Source organism: Candida dubliniensis, chromosome 1, assembly GCF_000026945.1.
Source record: "Candida dubliniensis CD36 chromosome 1, complete sequence".
In the NCBI taxonomy this organism is placed as follows: domain Eukaryota; kingdom Fungi; phylum Ascomycota; class Pichiomycetes; order Serinales; family Debaryomycetaceae; genus Candida; species Candida dubliniensis.
Genome location: NC_012860.1, coordinates 331,859 through 348,430, shown reverse-complemented (window position 1 = coordinate 348,430; position 16,572 = coordinate 331,859). Strand labels below are relative to the sequence as shown.

At 31.0% G+C, this 16,572-nt stretch overlaps 8 protein-coding genes across 8 annotated transcripts; 4 read left to right on the top strand and 4 right to left on the bottom strand. All coding sequences in view use genetic code 12, as the record gives it.

Moving 5' to 3' along the window:
- Positions 1-216: 216 nt before the first annotated feature.
- On the bottom strand, positions 217-1,582 carry CD36_01510 (40S ribosomal protein S4; the record flags this gene model as incomplete). The annotated part of the gene is made up of 2 exons (XM_002416783.1): positions 217-991; positions 1,569-1,582. The coding sequence occupies 2 exons, from the start codon at positions 1,580-1,582 to the stop codon at positions 217-219; spliced, it is 789 nt and encodes a 262-aa protein (XP_002416828.1).
- Positions 1,583-2,226: 644 nt separating this feature from the next.
- On the bottom strand, positions 2,227-2,910 carry CD36_01500 (mitochondrial complex I assembly chaperone, putative; the record flags this gene model as incomplete). Its single annotated transcript, XM_002416782.1, has 1 exon — positions 2,227-2,910. The coding sequence occupies one exon, from the start codon at positions 2,908-2,910 to the stop codon at positions 2,227-2,229; it is 684 nt and encodes a 227-aa protein (XP_002416827.1).
- A 3,987-nt stretch (positions 2,911-6,897) lies between these two features.
- Positions 6,898-7,902, top strand: CD36_01490 (short-chain dehydrogenase/reductase family member, putative; the record flags this gene model as incomplete). Its single annotated transcript, XM_002416781.1, has 1 exon — positions 6,898-7,902. The coding sequence occupies one exon, from the start codon at positions 6,898-6,900 to the stop codon at positions 7,900-7,902; it is 1,005 nt and encodes a 334-aa protein (XP_002416826.1).
- Positions 7,903-8,419: 517 nt separating this feature from the next.
- CD36_01480 (conserved hypothetical protein) lies at positions 8,420-9,496 on the top strand (the record flags this gene model as incomplete). The annotated part of the gene is made up of 2 exons (XM_002416780.1): positions 8,420-8,442; positions 8,620-9,496. The coding sequence occupies 2 exons, from the start codon at positions 8,420-8,422 to the stop codon at positions 9,494-9,496; spliced, it is 900 nt and encodes a 299-aa protein (XP_002416825.1).
- Positions 9,497-9,847: 351 nt separating this feature from the next.
- Positions 9,848-10,729, bottom strand: CD36_01470 (mitochondrial 54S ribosomal protein YmL41; the record flags this gene model as incomplete). The annotated part of the gene is made up of 1 exon (XM_002416779.1): positions 9,848-10,729. One exon carries the CDS (start codon positions 10,727-10,729, stop codon positions 9,848-9,850), a length of 882 nt encoding a protein of 293 aa, XP_002416824.1.
- Positions 10,730-11,017: 288 nt separating this feature from the next.
- On the top strand, positions 11,018-14,722 carry CD36_01460 (DNA-dependent RNA polymerase II component, putative; the record flags this gene model as incomplete). Its single annotated transcript, XM_002416778.1, has 1 exon — positions 11,018-14,722. One exon carries the CDS (start codon positions 11,018-11,020, stop codon positions 14,720-14,722), a length of 3,705 nt encoding a protein of 1,234 aa, XP_002416823.1.
- Positions 14,723-14,913: 191 nt separating this feature from the next.
- Positions 14,914-15,444, bottom strand: CD36_01450 (mitochondrial 54S ribosomal protein YmL23; the record flags this gene model as incomplete). The annotated part of the gene is made up of 1 exon (XM_002416777.1): positions 14,914-15,444. The coding sequence occupies one exon, from the start codon at positions 15,442-15,444 to the stop codon at positions 14,914-14,916; it is 531 nt and encodes a 176-aa protein (XP_002416822.1).
- A 485-nt stretch (positions 15,445-15,929) lies between these two features.
- Positions 15,930-16,451, top strand: CD36_01440 (DNA-directed RNA polymerase II 19 kda polypeptide, putative; the record flags this gene model as incomplete). Its single annotated transcript, XM_002416776.1, has 1 exon — positions 15,930-16,451. One exon carries the CDS (start codon positions 15,930-15,932, stop codon positions 16,449-16,451), a length of 522 nt encoding a protein of 173 aa, XP_002416821.1.
- Positions 16,452-16,572: the final 121 nt, after the last annotated feature.

Genomic DNA, 16,572 nt, shown 5'->3' with positions numbered 1-16,572 from the left:
ACAACAACCGAATTGATAATTACCGAATCAGTTTAACCACGTTTTTCATCTTACAATTAAAATTCACATTATTCCCTTTTTCGAATCCCAAATATAAAAATAATGTTACATTAAAATATTAAAATTTTCTCTAGGTTTAATTTATATACATAGAGAATACAAAAAGAAACCCTAGATTTGTAAGTATATACAAACAAACATATAATTGAATTAAACTTATAACCCTTGTTGAGCTCTTCTTCTGTCTCTTTCTTCAGAAATACTCAATTTAATACCTTTACCCTTTGGTAATGAAACCCATGGTTTACCAGCTTCGGTACCAATAACGAAAACGTTAGACAATCTGGTGACAAAAGTGTTTTCCAAAGCATCTTTAATGTGGACCAAATCGAAACCTCCTTCGTGTTTTTCTCTGTGGACAATAACACCAACTCTACCCAAATTTCTACCACCAGTAACCATAACTAATCTACCAGTGTCGAATTTGATGAAATCATCAATTTTACCAGTGGCCAAATCGATTTTAACAGTATCATTAGCTCTAATCAATGGATCTGGGTATCTGATAGTTCTACCGTCGTGGGTAACAACGTATGGAACACCTTTTTTACCTAATTGGACTTTTTTAACTTTACCCAATTTGTAGGAAGCTTCTTCAGCAGAGATTCTATGAACAGCAAATTTACCTTTAACATCGTAAACTAATCTGAAATGTTCATTAGTAGCTTCTAAAGTAATGACATCCATAAAACCAGCTGGGTAAGTGGTATCGGTTCTGACTTTCCCGTCAACTTGAACGTGTTGTTGCATCATGATGGCTTTGACTTCTCTACCATTCAAAGCATACTTCAATCTGTTTCTTAAAAAGACAACCAATGGTAATGATTCTCTCAATTTGTGTGGACCAGCAGATTGTCTTGGAGCATAAGTACCGGACAATTTGTCCAACATCCAATGAGATGGAGCTGCTAATCTTTTCAAATGTTTCTTTCTATATTAAAAACAGATAATTGTTAGTGTCTTTGAAAGTTTGAAGTGAATAAGAGTGAAAAATTAAGACAAAAAAAAAAAAATAAGTCTACGTCGATAGATTCAATAATAAATGTGTTAATATTTGGACAGTTAAAGTATATTTGGCAAACATTGTTCAAACATATCGATACAACATTCAACCAAAAAAACAACAACCAACTTTTTATATTCTATAAAATATAATCCAGAAAAAAAACCAAGTTTGATACTCTTCGTTTCTGTATATATTATAGAAGTATACCTCTCCAAAATTAACAACATATTATGAATCACGACAAGGCTCCCATCCAAGTTAAAACTAAAAGCTTTAACTGGTATACCATGATATAAAAGAACTGAATCCTTAAATATACATGGGTTTGATTATTTTTATTTTGTCAATGTTTCCCAGCCCAAAAAAAATAATCAAGAAATTGTTAGATTTCCATCATATTCCCTGGTGTACTCCATTAATTTTTCACTCATACATAACAACAATAACAACAAATCTTTGAAATAACAAAGATATGAAGTATCATTATATGATGATGACATACGGGCCTCTTGCCATTTTTTGTGATTTATAATTGTATTTAGTTAATAAAAGAAAAAAAAACAAAAAAAGTGTTGTGATATGTGTTATTTTTTTTTTTTGGAAAACTTGAAATTTTTTTTATAAACAACATTGGCCATGCGAAACAAAAACTAAATAACAACTGGTTTTACACCGGGTAAATGAAAATTAGGGCTATAGCCCTAAGTTGCAAAACACATACATACAAAAAGACTCATTCTTAATTTATTGGATTTCATGACATTCTTTTTATGATAAACATATTTATTTCTTTATTTACCCCGTATATATAATATATACAAACCACTATTTATTCTTGACGTACCAGCGTAGAATGAACAAATTTAACCAGCAAAAAACTCTGAATACTTAACAATACAATCCTTATTTGTGAGGTATTGCAATAATAAACAAAACACAAGACAAAAACAAGCTTTCCTCTCTGTTATTTTCATTTATAACTTAATGTTCATATGGCCAATCGAATAGGGGAGAACCCACTGTTGTTACACAATTCATTGAAATGTCTTAACTCTTGATGTGTATTTACTTCTTCATCTAAATTTTTTTCTTTCATTCCTTCCCAAAAATTTTATTCTTGATCCAAGAGAGGGGGAAGGAGAATAGCATCAATTAATAACTCACGAGTGTAATCTTTCCATTCTGGATTTAGTAGCCACTTTAGCAACTTCAGCACCAGTCATAACTTTAATCCAATCAATTTTTAAAGAATATGGACCATAATGTTTATCCAATAAACCAATACCAACAGATTTAACTTCACCTTTATTTAATTCACTACCATCTTGAATTACCCCCCAATTAGTCATGACAAAATCATTCAAAGGAATAACCACCGTCTCCCATTGTCCTGGATGATTTAAGAATAATCGATGTTGGAATAAATCAGTAACCAAAGGAGTATTAGCTTGAATATTGACCAAATATTTTCTTCTATCACCTTTAACTCTTAATACTAATGATGAATAATTAGTCCAATCCCAAAATGAATCACCAAATAACCAAGATTGATTTTGATCTTTAGTTCTAAACATGGCATAACCTGATCTGGTCACTTGAGGATTATCTTTAGGTAAATCTAAACTTAAATTACCATAAAAATGACCACAATGTTCTTTAGGATCAATATCAAAATTGACAGTAGAGTAACCTCCCAATTCTTGATCTGATCTAGTCAATACTTGGTCTAATGATTTTTCTGGTTCTCGTTTGAAATTAAGAACTGATTGTACTGGTCGAGTTAATTCAGCTTGTTTGGCAAATATGGTTTTGGTGGCATTTAAACCTAAAGCTTTCATAGACATCTTGGATAATATATGTAGAAGTTTGAATTAATAGTTGAATAAGATTAGATAAGTAGTAGTGGCAGTAGTAGTTGTAGTTGTAGTTGTAATTGTAATTGCAGTGGCAAAATGAAAACAGCAAATAAAGTTAAATGAATAGGTGTCAAAATAAATTGATAAGTAAAGTCAATTAAAAAATATGAAAATCTAGAAAAATTTTAAAAAGAGGAAAATTTCTTGATTTATAAAATTTAAGGGAGATATCAATGTATATTTATATTGCAGAGGAATTTTTTATTTTTATTTGATTTTTTTTCTCACCCTTCAAAAATTGAATGAGTGAGAGTGATTCGGGTAAAATTAACCTTTAAGAAATTTGATCAATTGCGAACTCCTTTTTCCATCTCGACTTTGAGAGTTGAAACTTTATCCTTTATCTTTTATTGTTCTAAAATAATCAAACAATAGTTACAATAGTAGTAGTAGTAGTAGTAGTAGTATAACTGGAGGAGAAACAATAAATTGAACTACTTGGAGACTCCGTATTACTAGGATTATTATTTATTACTTACTTCTGATAATACTTTATATATGAGGAAGTATACCTGCGTAACCCCTAATAACAACTAATGAAACTGATAAGAAAAAATAATAATAATAATAATTCTCTTTTACTGAAAATGCATAATCATACATAACTTATCAATTGTGGAGAAGGATAATATATTACTGATTACTAATTATTATTGAAGCAAATGATCACCAATTGAGATCGTTACCCTTAACTGTAAATACCATCTGGAATATAACTCAACAAATAAAAAGTAGTGGCTTTTTCCCCCCACGGTGGCAAAATACATTTTTAAAAATTGCCAAAAAAAAAAGTCTTCTTAAATCTGATAAATTTGGTTTGTTCCCCCCTTTGAGTTCTGGGAATGAATTATCAGTAGCAATATGAAGCAAATCAACTAGAGTCAATGAAAAGGAGAGAGGAGGGGAACGTACAAAGGTTAGAAGAAAATATATCTAAAAGTATTGTAACCAATTGTCAAACAATGAGAGAACAATTAGAACATATTTGAAAGCAATGTATATTAGAGAGAAGGGATAATTGAACTAAAAAAAAATATATATATAGCATACAAAAAAGAAAAAAAGAAAGTAAAAGCAACAGCAAAGCAAGGAGTGACGTAACTAAATATGCTAGCCTACTGTGGATTAATTAACAAATGCAAATTAACTGACAATTACTTGAAATACTCATTTGTGTGGGATCAAAATACACAAATGGAGAAATCTGCAACTAGATAAGGTGATGAATCTGGTAGTATTTAGTTACAATTGAAGGACAAAAACCAGAGAGACTGCAAAAGGAAGATTGAAAATGTGGTGCCATGAAGGCTGGGTACATGATTCCGTAAGACAAGTGAAGAGAAGAGATAACTATTTGTTAAAAAGTGGGGAAAAAAAATCAAACAAACTAGTAGAAAAATAAATACGATAAGGGAGGAGGAGGAGGAGGAGAAGGAGAAGAAGAGGGGAGGAGGGGGACCACAATCACCACCATAAGCCATACATACACTAATGTTTTTGTTGTTTCATCAACTACAAATCTAAAACTCTTCAGTTCAAACTACTTCTGCTTCTGCTTCTTTGTCTCTCCACTTTACTCCTATTTCAATTCAATGTGATATTTAGTTTAACCATTTACTTGAAAATTATTTTCTCCCCCCTCCCTCCATTTCTAGAACTGTTTATTGTTTTACTCACTCTGTTACCAATTCAACTAACTAACAGGTCCTCGAATCAATCAATCAAATGAAAGAACCAAAAAAAAAAGCTTATATCAAAAAAAAAGAAGATAAAAAAAAAACGTTTCATAACAACAACTCTTTAACATAATAATCTCCCCCCCTGCTCCTGCTCCTCCTCCTCCTGTTTAACCTTGTTTTTAACCTTGTTTTTTTACAGTTTTGAAACTGTCAACATCCAAGATACATACTAGAAAGTAAGAAAAAGAATATGAAAAGAATCAGTCACGAGTTATTTCCATTTCAATCATTCTTAACCTTTAACCTACATTGCATAAACAGCAACCAGTGAAAGTAATAAGACCATTCTTGCATTCACTATATATTTTTTTTTGTATCTCCTCATTTTCTTTTTGATTATTGTTCTCGTTAGATCATGAATTTTTCTTTTTTTTTTTTTGTCTTTTAGTACCTTATTCAATTTAAATATACGGACGTACCCACAAAAACACACCCACACACACACACACAAATCATATATAATTAATATCTTTCCTTTGTGGGTCTTGATATCACTAGATAATAGATAATAATCTCAAACAAAGAATTTTTTGGAGGATTATTAATTGGTAATGTCATTATTATTATTATCTTGTGCCAATAGAATTATTATGTGTGATATTTAATAGTGGTAGTGTCCTTTTTTTATGGCCATTATTATTATTATTATTATTATTTAACACTCCTTTTTTGTCGTAAATTCTCTCAACTCCGATGACATACACACAGAGAAAGATTACACAATAAGTACTTATTACTATCCCCACAATTGAACCAGAATTGGCCATTTTTTTTTTTTTTGTTTTCTTGACTACTAAAAACGAATACCGCCGGGGTGGATTTGTAAGTTTATCCTCCGGGGGATTAGAGTTTGATTGGGAGAATATTCAACAGTAGTGGTAGTAGTAGTTGTATATCTCTACTACACACATCGGCTTTCTTTTCATTTTATTTCCTTGATTAACTGTTTTATGAATTTTATCTTAACAAAGGGTAAAGCTTGAATAATGACATCACTTTTACTATGACAAATCAAAAAAAAAAAAGAAAAAGGAATAATAATAGTAAAATAAAATCAGGCAAGAAATGGGTTGTTTTTTGGTGTATCATGGGCTTGTGATTTTCCTTTTTTTTCGTTCTTCTAATATCCTAAAACCAACAATAATCATACAATTACCAATAAAATGGCGTTGTTTTTTTTGGCCAATAGACCGGTGGCTCATTTCTTTTTAAGCCAATGAACAGCAAAACTATTTAGAGAATTGAGTTAATTGTTGATCTTTCTTTCTTGGTTTCGGCCACTACCCCAAGCATAATTGTCAACTATGTCAAAATTGCTACCAAACATTGAACAATGAAAAGAAGACAATATATGCCAATATCAGCTCATTTTCTTTCAAATTGTTTTCACTTTTGCATTTCATTAGATCAACCGATACTATCTATCGTCACAGCCCTATATTATATTATTTATATCACAACTACCGTGGGTAGTATACATCAAACATATTTTTGAAAAAAAACAACTTATCCACTCTGCACCTATAGGACTTTCATATGATTCCAAAACCATGGGATACATCTTAGCAGAGAGAGTTATTTATTACTTCTTACTTTCTACACCAAATACATCCGGGGATAATGATTAAAGTTGGTCTTCTTTGACAACTAATGATTTCCGTTTTGCTAAACTTCACTTCGTCAAATTTAGAATTTAACCTTTTTCTTTTTAACTGTGGTGGTGGTGGTGGTAGTAGTGATACGTGTCATCATCATCCCCACCTTGGGTATATTATCGTTTCACCAATAAACCTCGTCAAAAAGCTGCAATAATCGGGGTTTAACAATTAATTAATACCACCTATTTATTTCTTCCTACCCCCTAATATCACCACAATTGTAAACCTTTTTTAGCATGTGAAAGCTGCTTAAAGAAATTGTTCTTAATAACTCAATTATTATTATTATTATTATTATATACTACTACTACTACTACTAGTACTACTACTATAAAAGGAAAAAGGAAAAAAAAAAAGATTAAAAAGAAAAGAAAAGATCCACAAAAGAGAATTGAAAGAATCAAAAAAAGATTTTAATATAAAACAACAACGAAAGAAAGATAGTTCCAAAAATTTTTTTTTTTTTTTTTTTTTTTTTTTAATTCTCTCTCTCTCTGTCCATTCATATAAATAGAATTATGCCATTCGTTAATAAGAGTGGGTTTTTTGATCCATCTACAGCACCTTATTATGATCCAAAAGAAACCAGAAAAGTAGTTTTTATCACTGGAGGAAATTCAGGTATTGGTTGGTATACAGTTCTTCATTTATATTTACATGGATATATTGTTTATGTTGCTGGTAGAACTGAATCCAAAGTATTGAAAGCAATTGATGATATTAAAATTGAAGCAGAAAAGAGACAATCTAAAGATAAAGAAACTATTAAACATCCATTAGGTGAATTAAATTATATTCATATTGATTTATTAGATCTTTCTACGGTAATTAAAGCAGTTGCTAAATTTTCTGAAAAAGAGAAAATTTTAGATGTTTTAATTAATAATGCTGGATTAATGGGAGTTCCTTATGAAATTACTAAAGATGATTATGAAATTCAATATCAAGTTAATTTTGTGGCTCATTATTTATTAACATTGAAATTATTACCATTTTTACAATCAGCAATTAAAATTGGAGTTACTCCAAGAATTATTAATTTAGCTTCTATTGGACATAATTTCCAATTTAAACATTTCACTCCGGAACAAAATAAATTGGATAAATTCCCTAATAGTATTTTCACTTGGGTTAGATATGGTATTGCCAAATCATCACAAATTCAATTTGCTAAAGAATTGGCTAATCATTATCCCGATATTTTATCAGTATCTGTCCATCCTGGGGTTATTTTAGGAACAGAATTATATAATCATTGGAAAAATATCCCAATTATTGGTATTGGAGCAAGAGGTATATTTGCTCTTTCAGATAAACTTATTGGTGTATCAAATGAAGAAGGTTCTTTAGCAACTTTAAGAGCTGCTTTAGATCCATCTTTGACATTAAAAGAAAATGGTGAATATTTAGTTACTGGAGGTAAAATCGATGAACCTAGTAAGATTGCTTCTAATACTCAATATTCTAAAGAAACTTGGGATTGGAATTATGAACAATTGAAAAAACGTGGATACGACATCTAATATGATGTTTAACTTCTGGTGCTTACTTACTTACTTTTTTGTTTATTTATTTATTTATTTATTTTATTTTACTTTAATTATATAGATATTATATATTGAAAGACATTAACGTTACAAACCAACTTTAAAATAGAAGAGGTAAAATGTTGCTTACTTAAGTTGTATAGGCAATCATAACATATTTTTTAGCTTAGTTTTAGTTTTATCTTATCTTATCGTTGTTTGTATAATATACACGACCCACCCCATTATATTTTGATACTACACTACTACTACTACTACAACGACTATATTTAAAGTGCTCTCCTTTTTTGAAACCACAAAAGCAACGAATTAATTATATATATATATATCCCCCTTATTCTACTTACTTACTTATTTTCCTCTTTTTTTTTTTTTTTTTTTTTTTTTTTTGCCACAGTCAAGTCAAATATATATCAATCAACCACATAGTTATTCATCTTGTTTTCACTTCAACTATCATTACTAGTTTCCTTAACCCCTTTAGTCTCCTATTATGGGTTTTATTTCAACTTTAAGGTACGTTTAGTATTGTCTTCAATACTTTTACTTAGAAATCTTGTTATCAACAACCACTTGTTATAAATACATAACAAGATATATATTGTATTTTGATATCAATGGGGTTTTTTAGTTTAATATTTGAAACCGAAAAGACATTGAAAACTAACATATCTATGTTTTCTATACAATTAGTGTGGCAGTAGCTACTATATACCCAGTTCTTGCTTCATGTAGAGCATTTGAAGATTATACCAGAGTTACTAATTCCCTTGCATCTCAAAATTTAAAAATTGGTGGATTCACTGTACCTTTGAATTATCTTTATAATAGAAATTTAAGTGGAACTACAAATTCTGATCTCAATGATAAATCGTCATCAACAACAACATCATCATCATCATCTTCCTCCAACATTAGTATCAATGATGAAAGAGCATTACAAATTCATTTAATTTCTATTCAAAAATGGTTTATATATTGGATTGTCATTGCTATAATTTCTTTACTAGAAAATATTTTATTTTTAAAATATATTATACCTGGTTATTCAATTTTTAGATTAATTTTTAATATTTGGTTAATTATCCCTATGATATCAATTAAACAAGAAGTTGATGCCAATTCAACTTTTGATAATACTATTGAATGGAAAAAATTCACTTCTAATGGAGCAGGATTATTATATTTTAGTTATATTAAACCATTTATTGAACAACATATTGATTGTATTAGGAAATTTTCAATTAATCCATTAAATTTTATCCTGATTGAAAGATTAAAATATTTGTTTAATAAGAATAATCAAATATCACCAAATGAAAGAAACAACAACAACAATAATACAACAACAACTAATGGTAATAACAATACAGATTATTCAAATGTTTTGGATTCTTTTGTAATGGTTATGAATATGAAGAATAAATTTACAGGAGGGACAAATAATACCAGGGATATTAATGAACTTGATAATAAAACTAATAATGCCGATAATGAATTTGATGTTGTTAATGTTACTCCTGACACAGATAGTACTCAAGTAAATAAGAGGAAAGGTTTCTTTTGGTAAGTTAGAATTTGGTGAATTTTTTTTTTTTTATTATTGTTATTCTTTCAAAAATGAAATCATACAGATATTCAATATGATTTTTTATCAGGGTTATATTTTTTTTTTTTTTTGATTCATGTTGGTTTATATTTCTATTTTTTAAGTTGTTGTAATTACTATTATTGTTATTAATGTTTTTGGTTTAATTGGATTTGTATAGTTTTTTAAATTGGTTTTATTTTTTTACACAAGTATATATATATATATATACCCCCTTTATACAAATGTGGTTGAATATCTTTCTTTTCTTCTTTCATCTATTTACATGAAAAATTAATTTCAACTTTAAAATCAATTTGTACTATCTTATTATTATAATCCCAAATACTTTTCAAGCAGTTTTCTATCCAGTCTAGATTGTACAATTTTATTATATAATTTAATATTCTTCTCAGCTTTACGTTTGAATTTTTCTGAAACAAGTCTTTGTGGTTGGACTTTTTCTTTATACATTCCATCATAAACATCCAAAGGTTTAAATTTATCAGAACCAACAGCAGTATTTTGTTGAACTGTTTTCAAACTATTATCTTTTTGAATCTTGAGAAGATCAAGTTTTTCTTGAGGAACTTCTGGCCAAATAAATGGTTCCATCATATCAACCGTCATTTTCTTTAATTGAGGAGATCTATAACGTCCAAGACCATAAGGACTTCTTTTCCATCTTGCTGGTTGTAATTGAACCGTAATATTCAATGCTCTTAATCCATATATATGCCATAAATAATCTCTTAAATCCATTTTATTCATACTTTTAGGAACCAAAAATTTTGCTTGATATGGAGTATGTTTAGCATTAGATCTTAATAAACAAATTCTCCCCTGAGGGAAATAAATTTGTTTACCACCAATTTTAAAATGTGGTTCTTCTAATGCTAATTTCTCTTGAAATTCTTCAAATTCTTTACGGGCATGATCAGAACCAAATTGATCCATAAATCTATTAGGTACTCTTTTCCCTTCTTCAATATATTTTTTGGCTATTTCAACACTGGGAAATAACGTTTTAGTTGGTGATTGTGCTATAATTGGTGGTCTAATTCTTCTGAACCCATATCTTGGTGGATTTAAATCAACATCATTAACATTAACTTTAGGATATTTATTTGGTGGTAATGGTTTATAATGTAAATTTCTAGTAAATGACTTCCAAATAGAAGCAACCAATCTACTGCTTCTAATATTTCCTTCCATGCTTTTTAAGGGGAATTATTGGAATTATAGAATTATGAATGTAGATAGAGTAAGCACCAGTACCAGTATTAAAAAATTTTTCTTTTCTGGTTTTGTTCTTTCTGATATTATATGATGGTCGTGTGATTATGTTCAACAACAACAACAACAACTCAAAAGAAAAATTTCACTAATAAACAAATTAATAATCGAAAAAAAAAAAAAAGGAAGACCCAACTAAGTTCATATTTGCCTTTCAACCCTCCTCCTCCTCCTTCCCCTCCCCTAAATCACACATTCTCATCAATCATGTCTGCTGATGAATCTATGGCTGATCCATATCAATACGATAGTATAGATGAACCTATTACTCAAGAAGATTGTTGGACGGTTATTACTTCATTTTTTCAAGAAAAAGGATTGGTATCTCAACAACTTGATTCATTTGATGAATTTGTTGAAACCAGTATTCAAGAATTAGTGTGGGAAGATTCTCATTTAATTTTAGATCAACCAGCTCAACATACTTCTGAAAAAGATCATGAAAATAAACGTTATGAAATTACATTTGGGAAAATTTATATTTCTAAACCATCACAAACTGAAGGTGATGGTTCGACTCATGCAGTTTTCCCTCAAGAAGCTAGACTTCGTAATTTGACATATTCTTCACCATTATATGTTGATATGACTAGTAAAGTTTTCAAATCTGATGATAATAAACGGAAAGATAATGAATTAGAATGGATTCAAGAAGAACCCGATAAAGATACTGAAACTAAAGTTTTCTTGGGTAAAGTTCCTATCATGTTGAGATCAAAGTTTTGTATGTTAAGAGATTTGGCTGAACATGAGTTTTATGAATTGAAAGAATGTCCTTATGATATGGGTGGATATTTTGTCATTAATGGGTCAGAAAAAGTTTTAATTGCTCAAGAAAGAAGTGCAGCCAATATTGTTCAAGTATTTAAAAAAGCTGCCCCATCACCTATATCTCATGTTGCTGAAATCAGATCAGCTATTGAAAAGGGATCCAGATTAATTTCTTCAATGCAAATTAAATTATACGGTAGAGATGAAAAGGGAGTTTCTGGAAGAACCATTAAAGCAACTTTACCATATATTAAAGAAGATATTCCTATTGTGATTGTATTTAGAGCTTTAGGGGTTGTTCCTGATGGGGATATTTTGGAACATATATGTTATGATGCCAATGATTGGCAAATGTTGGAAATGTTGAAGCCTTGTGTTGAAGAAGGGTTTGTTATTCAAGAACGTGAGGTTGCCCTTGATTTTATTGGTAGAAGAGGGGTATTGGGTATTAGAAGAGAAAAACGTATTCAATATGCCAAGGATATTCTTCAAAAGGAATTATTACCAAACATCACTCAAGAAGAAGGATTTGAAACTAGAAAGGCGTTCTTTTTAGGTTATATGGTGAATAGATTGTTATTATGTGCCTTGGAAAGAAAAGAACCTGATGATAGAGATCATTTTGGTAAAAAAAGATTGGATTTGGCAGGTCCCTTATTGGCAAACTTGTTCCGTATTTTATTCAAAAAATTGACTAAAGATATCTATAATTATATGCAAAGATGTGTTGAAAATGGTGGAGACTTTAATGTCACTTTGGCAGTCAAATCACAGACAATCACTGATGGGTTAAGATACTCGTTGGCTACTGGTAACTGGGGTGAACAAAGAAAAGCCATGAGTTCTAGAGCTGGTGTTTCCCAAGTTTTAAATCGTTATACATACTCATCTACTTTGTCGCATTTAAGAAGAACAAATACTCCAATTGGAAGAGATGGTAAGATTGCCAAACCAAGACAGTTGCACAATACCCATTGGGGGTTGGTGTGTCCCGCAGAAACTCCAGAAGGTCAAGCGTGTGGGTTAGTCAAGAACTTGTCATTAATGACATGTATTTCTGTTGGTACTCCTTCAGAACCAATTTTAGGGTTTTTAAGAGATTATGGTTTGGAAGTGTTGGAAGATTATGTTCCTTCAAATGCTCCTGATTCAACTAGAGTGTTTGTCAATGGTGTTTGGGTCGGTGTTCATAGAGATCCAGCAGCATTAGTTGATTTCATGCGTGAATTAAGAAGAAGTGGTGATTTGTCTCCAGAAGTATCAATCATTAGAGATATTAGAGAAAAAGAATTCAAAATCTTCACTGATGCTGGTCGTGTTTACCGTCCACTTTTCATTGTTGACGATAATCCAGAGTCTGAAACCAAAGGGGAATTGAAGATCACCAAAGAACACATTAAACAATTGTTGAGATCAGATGAATTGGATGAAGATGATGAAGATTATGACAATACAAGATACACTTGGTCTTCTTTAGTTGCCGATGGTATTGTTGAATATGTGGATGCAGAAGAAGAAGAAACGATAATGATTGCTATGACACCAGATGATGTAAAGGCTTCTAAAGATAGTGTATCAGAATCTGAACAACAAAAAATACAATTGGAAGAACAAGAACTCGACCCAGGTAAAAGAATTAAACCAACTACTAGTGGTAGCACTCACACATACACCCATTGTGAAATTCACCCATCCATGATATTGGGTGTTGCTGCTTCAATTATTCCGTTCCCAGATCATAATCAATCGCCACGTAATACTTATCAATCTGCGATGGGTAAGCAAGCCATGGGGGTGTTTTTGACCAATTATTCTGTAAGAATGGACACCATGGCAAATATCTTGTATTATCCACAGAAACCATTAGGTACGACAAGATCAATGGAGTATTTGAAGTTCCGTGAACTTCCAGCTGGTCAAAATGCTATTGTTGCCATTGCATGTTATTCCGGTTACAATCAAGAAGATTCCATGATTATGAACCAATCATCCATTGATAGAGGGTTGTTCAGATCGTTGTTTTTCCGATCTTATATGGATATAGAGAAAAGACAAGGTATGAAGGCACTTGAAACTTTTGAAAAACCTACTAGATCTGACACTTTGAGGTTGAAACATGGTACATATGAGAAATTAGACGAAGATGGGTTAATTGCTCCTGGAGTGAGAGTCAGTGGTGAAGATATAATTATTGGTAAGACCACTCCTATACCGGCCGATGCTGAAGAGTTGGGTCAAAGAACACAATATCATACCAAGAGAGATGCTTCCACACCATTAAGAAGTACAGAATCTGGTATTGTTGATCAAGTCTTATTGACTACCAATGGTGATGGGGCTAAATTTGTAAAAGTAAGAATGAGAACAACTAAAGTTCCACAAATTGGGGATAAGTTTGCCTCGAGACACGGTCAAAAAGGTACTATTGGTGTGACATATAGACATGAAGATATGCCTTTTACAGCCGAAGGTATTGTTCCAGATTTAATTATCAACCCTCATGCTATTCCATCTCGTATGACGGTTGCACATTTGATTGAATGTTTATTGTCAAAAGTGTCGTCATTATCTGGTTTCGAAGGGGATGCTTCACCATTTACTGATGTTACAACCGAACAGATTTCTACATTGTTAAGAGATCACGGATACCAATCTAGAGGATTTGAAGTTATGTATAATGGTCACACAGGTAAAAAATTGATGGCTCAAGTGTTCTTTGGACCTACTTATTATCAAAGATTGAGACACATGGTCGACGACAAGATTCACGCTAGAGCAAGAGGCCCAGTGCAAGTTTTGACAAGACAACCAGTAGAAGGTAGATCTAGAGATGGTGGGTTGCGTTTCGGTGAGATGGAAAGAGACTGTATGATTGCTCATGGTGCTGCAGGATTCTTGAAAGAAAGATTGATGGAGGCTTCTGATGCCTTTAGAGTACATGTATGTGGAATGTGTGGCTTGATGTCTGTGATTGCCAATTTGAAAAAGAATCAATTTGAATGTCGATCCTGTAAGAATAAAACCAACATTTACCAAATTCACATTCCATATGCTGCCAAGTTATTATTCCAGGAATTGATGGCTATGAATATATCACCCAGATTGTATACGGAAAGATCTGTGTCTGGTATACGTGTTTAATTATATTGGAGTGTTTTTAACAAATAAAAAAACGATATAAGATAACCAAATCTTACATATTAAGAAAAGAAAAAAAAAAAAAATAAAGCAGAAAGTTATTTAAATATTACAGTTGTACTTTTAATAAATATCATTTATAAATCATCTTTGTATTTTTCTATTTACATGATAAACTTGAAAAGTGATATGATTTATTGTTGATGAAATAAATACTTTTCTCTCAATTCAGCTCTATTCTTTTCATTCTTTTCTAATTCGGCAAGTTTGTTTCTCATATCAGGGTTTTCATCAGCGAAAGCAATCAAATTATCCTTATATGGATGGTCATCTCCATCGAAAAGTTTTAGTCTATCCATTCTAACAAGTCTATGCTTATTTTTTGGAATCATCCCCTTTACTGCTCTTCTAATAATTTCACCATAACCTTTATTATCAATCATTCTTTCCATTGGAACAAGTTTCAAAGTACCTGGACGAGTAGTATGACTCCAATATGTTTTCTCTTTCAATTTGTTACCAGTAACTTTAAGATGGGCACAATTTGTGACCACCACATAATCACCATGATCTCTGTTTGGTGTGTATGTTGGTTTGTGTTTCCCCATTAATGTTATTGCTATACTCGATGCCAAACGACCTAAAGATCTGTTATCAGCAGCAACATCAACATGATGCCATACTCTTGTAAGGGCTGAAGCTGTAATACCAATTCTTTGCGACATGTTATTGTTGGATTCGTAGTATTATACACTTACTTCACACTCGTTTCAGTACGCTTTGAAAATTTTTCGATCAACTATTTATCGTTTTTAGTTTGTAATTTTGAATGTGGTCGTGTAATTTAGAGCAAAAAAATGATGTGAAAGAATTTCTCACAATTTTTTTTTTTTTTCCAACCTTTACTCAACAAGTCAAAACCAGAAAAGTAAATAATCAAATAATTCAAACTTATCACTTTCTCACTCGTTTGAAGAAGAATCGGGAACTGTTTTGACTTTTTTGTGGAGGGGACAAATATATTGGGCATTAACATATCAACCAATCGTTTATTAGTTGATTTACTTGTATTATACATATATATATATATATATTTTATTTCAATCACTGCCACCGAAATCTTGGTATAGATTATAATCTGTGGGAAAGACCTTTATTTTTTTCAATTTCAATTTTTAATTCAATTCATATCAACAACAACTACAACAAAATGTTCTTCTTAAAAGACTTGTCATTAAATTTAACTTTACATCCATCTTTTTTTGGACCACAAATGGACCAGTATTTAAGAGAGAAACTATTAAGTGATGTAGAGGGAACATGTACGGGTCAATTTGGATATATTGTGTGTGTTTTGGATTCAATGAATATAGATGTTGGTAAGGGAAGAATAATTCCAAGTACTGGGATGGCCGAGTTTGAAGTCAAATATAGAGCTGTTGTATGGAAACCATTTAAAGGTGAAGTGGTGGATGCAGTTGTCACCACCGTCAATAAAATGGGATTTTTCGCTGATGTTGGTCCATTATCAGTGTTTGTTAGTACACACTTGATACCTTCAGATATGAAATTCAATCCATCAGCAAATCCTCCCGCCTACGTGAGTCCTGATGAAAATATTGAAAAAGGATCGAGGGTTAGATTGAAGATTGTTGGTACAAGGACTGATGTCAATGAGATCTACGCAATAGGAAGTATAAAGGAAGACTATTTGGGACCAAGTCCTATGTAATAGAGCTGTGCATGTATAAAAATTTGTATATTAATATTACAACTAAAGTAATAACGGGTAATTGGAAAATAATACTTGAATAGAAAAAGAAAAATAATACTAACAAAAACAGGTGAACTCT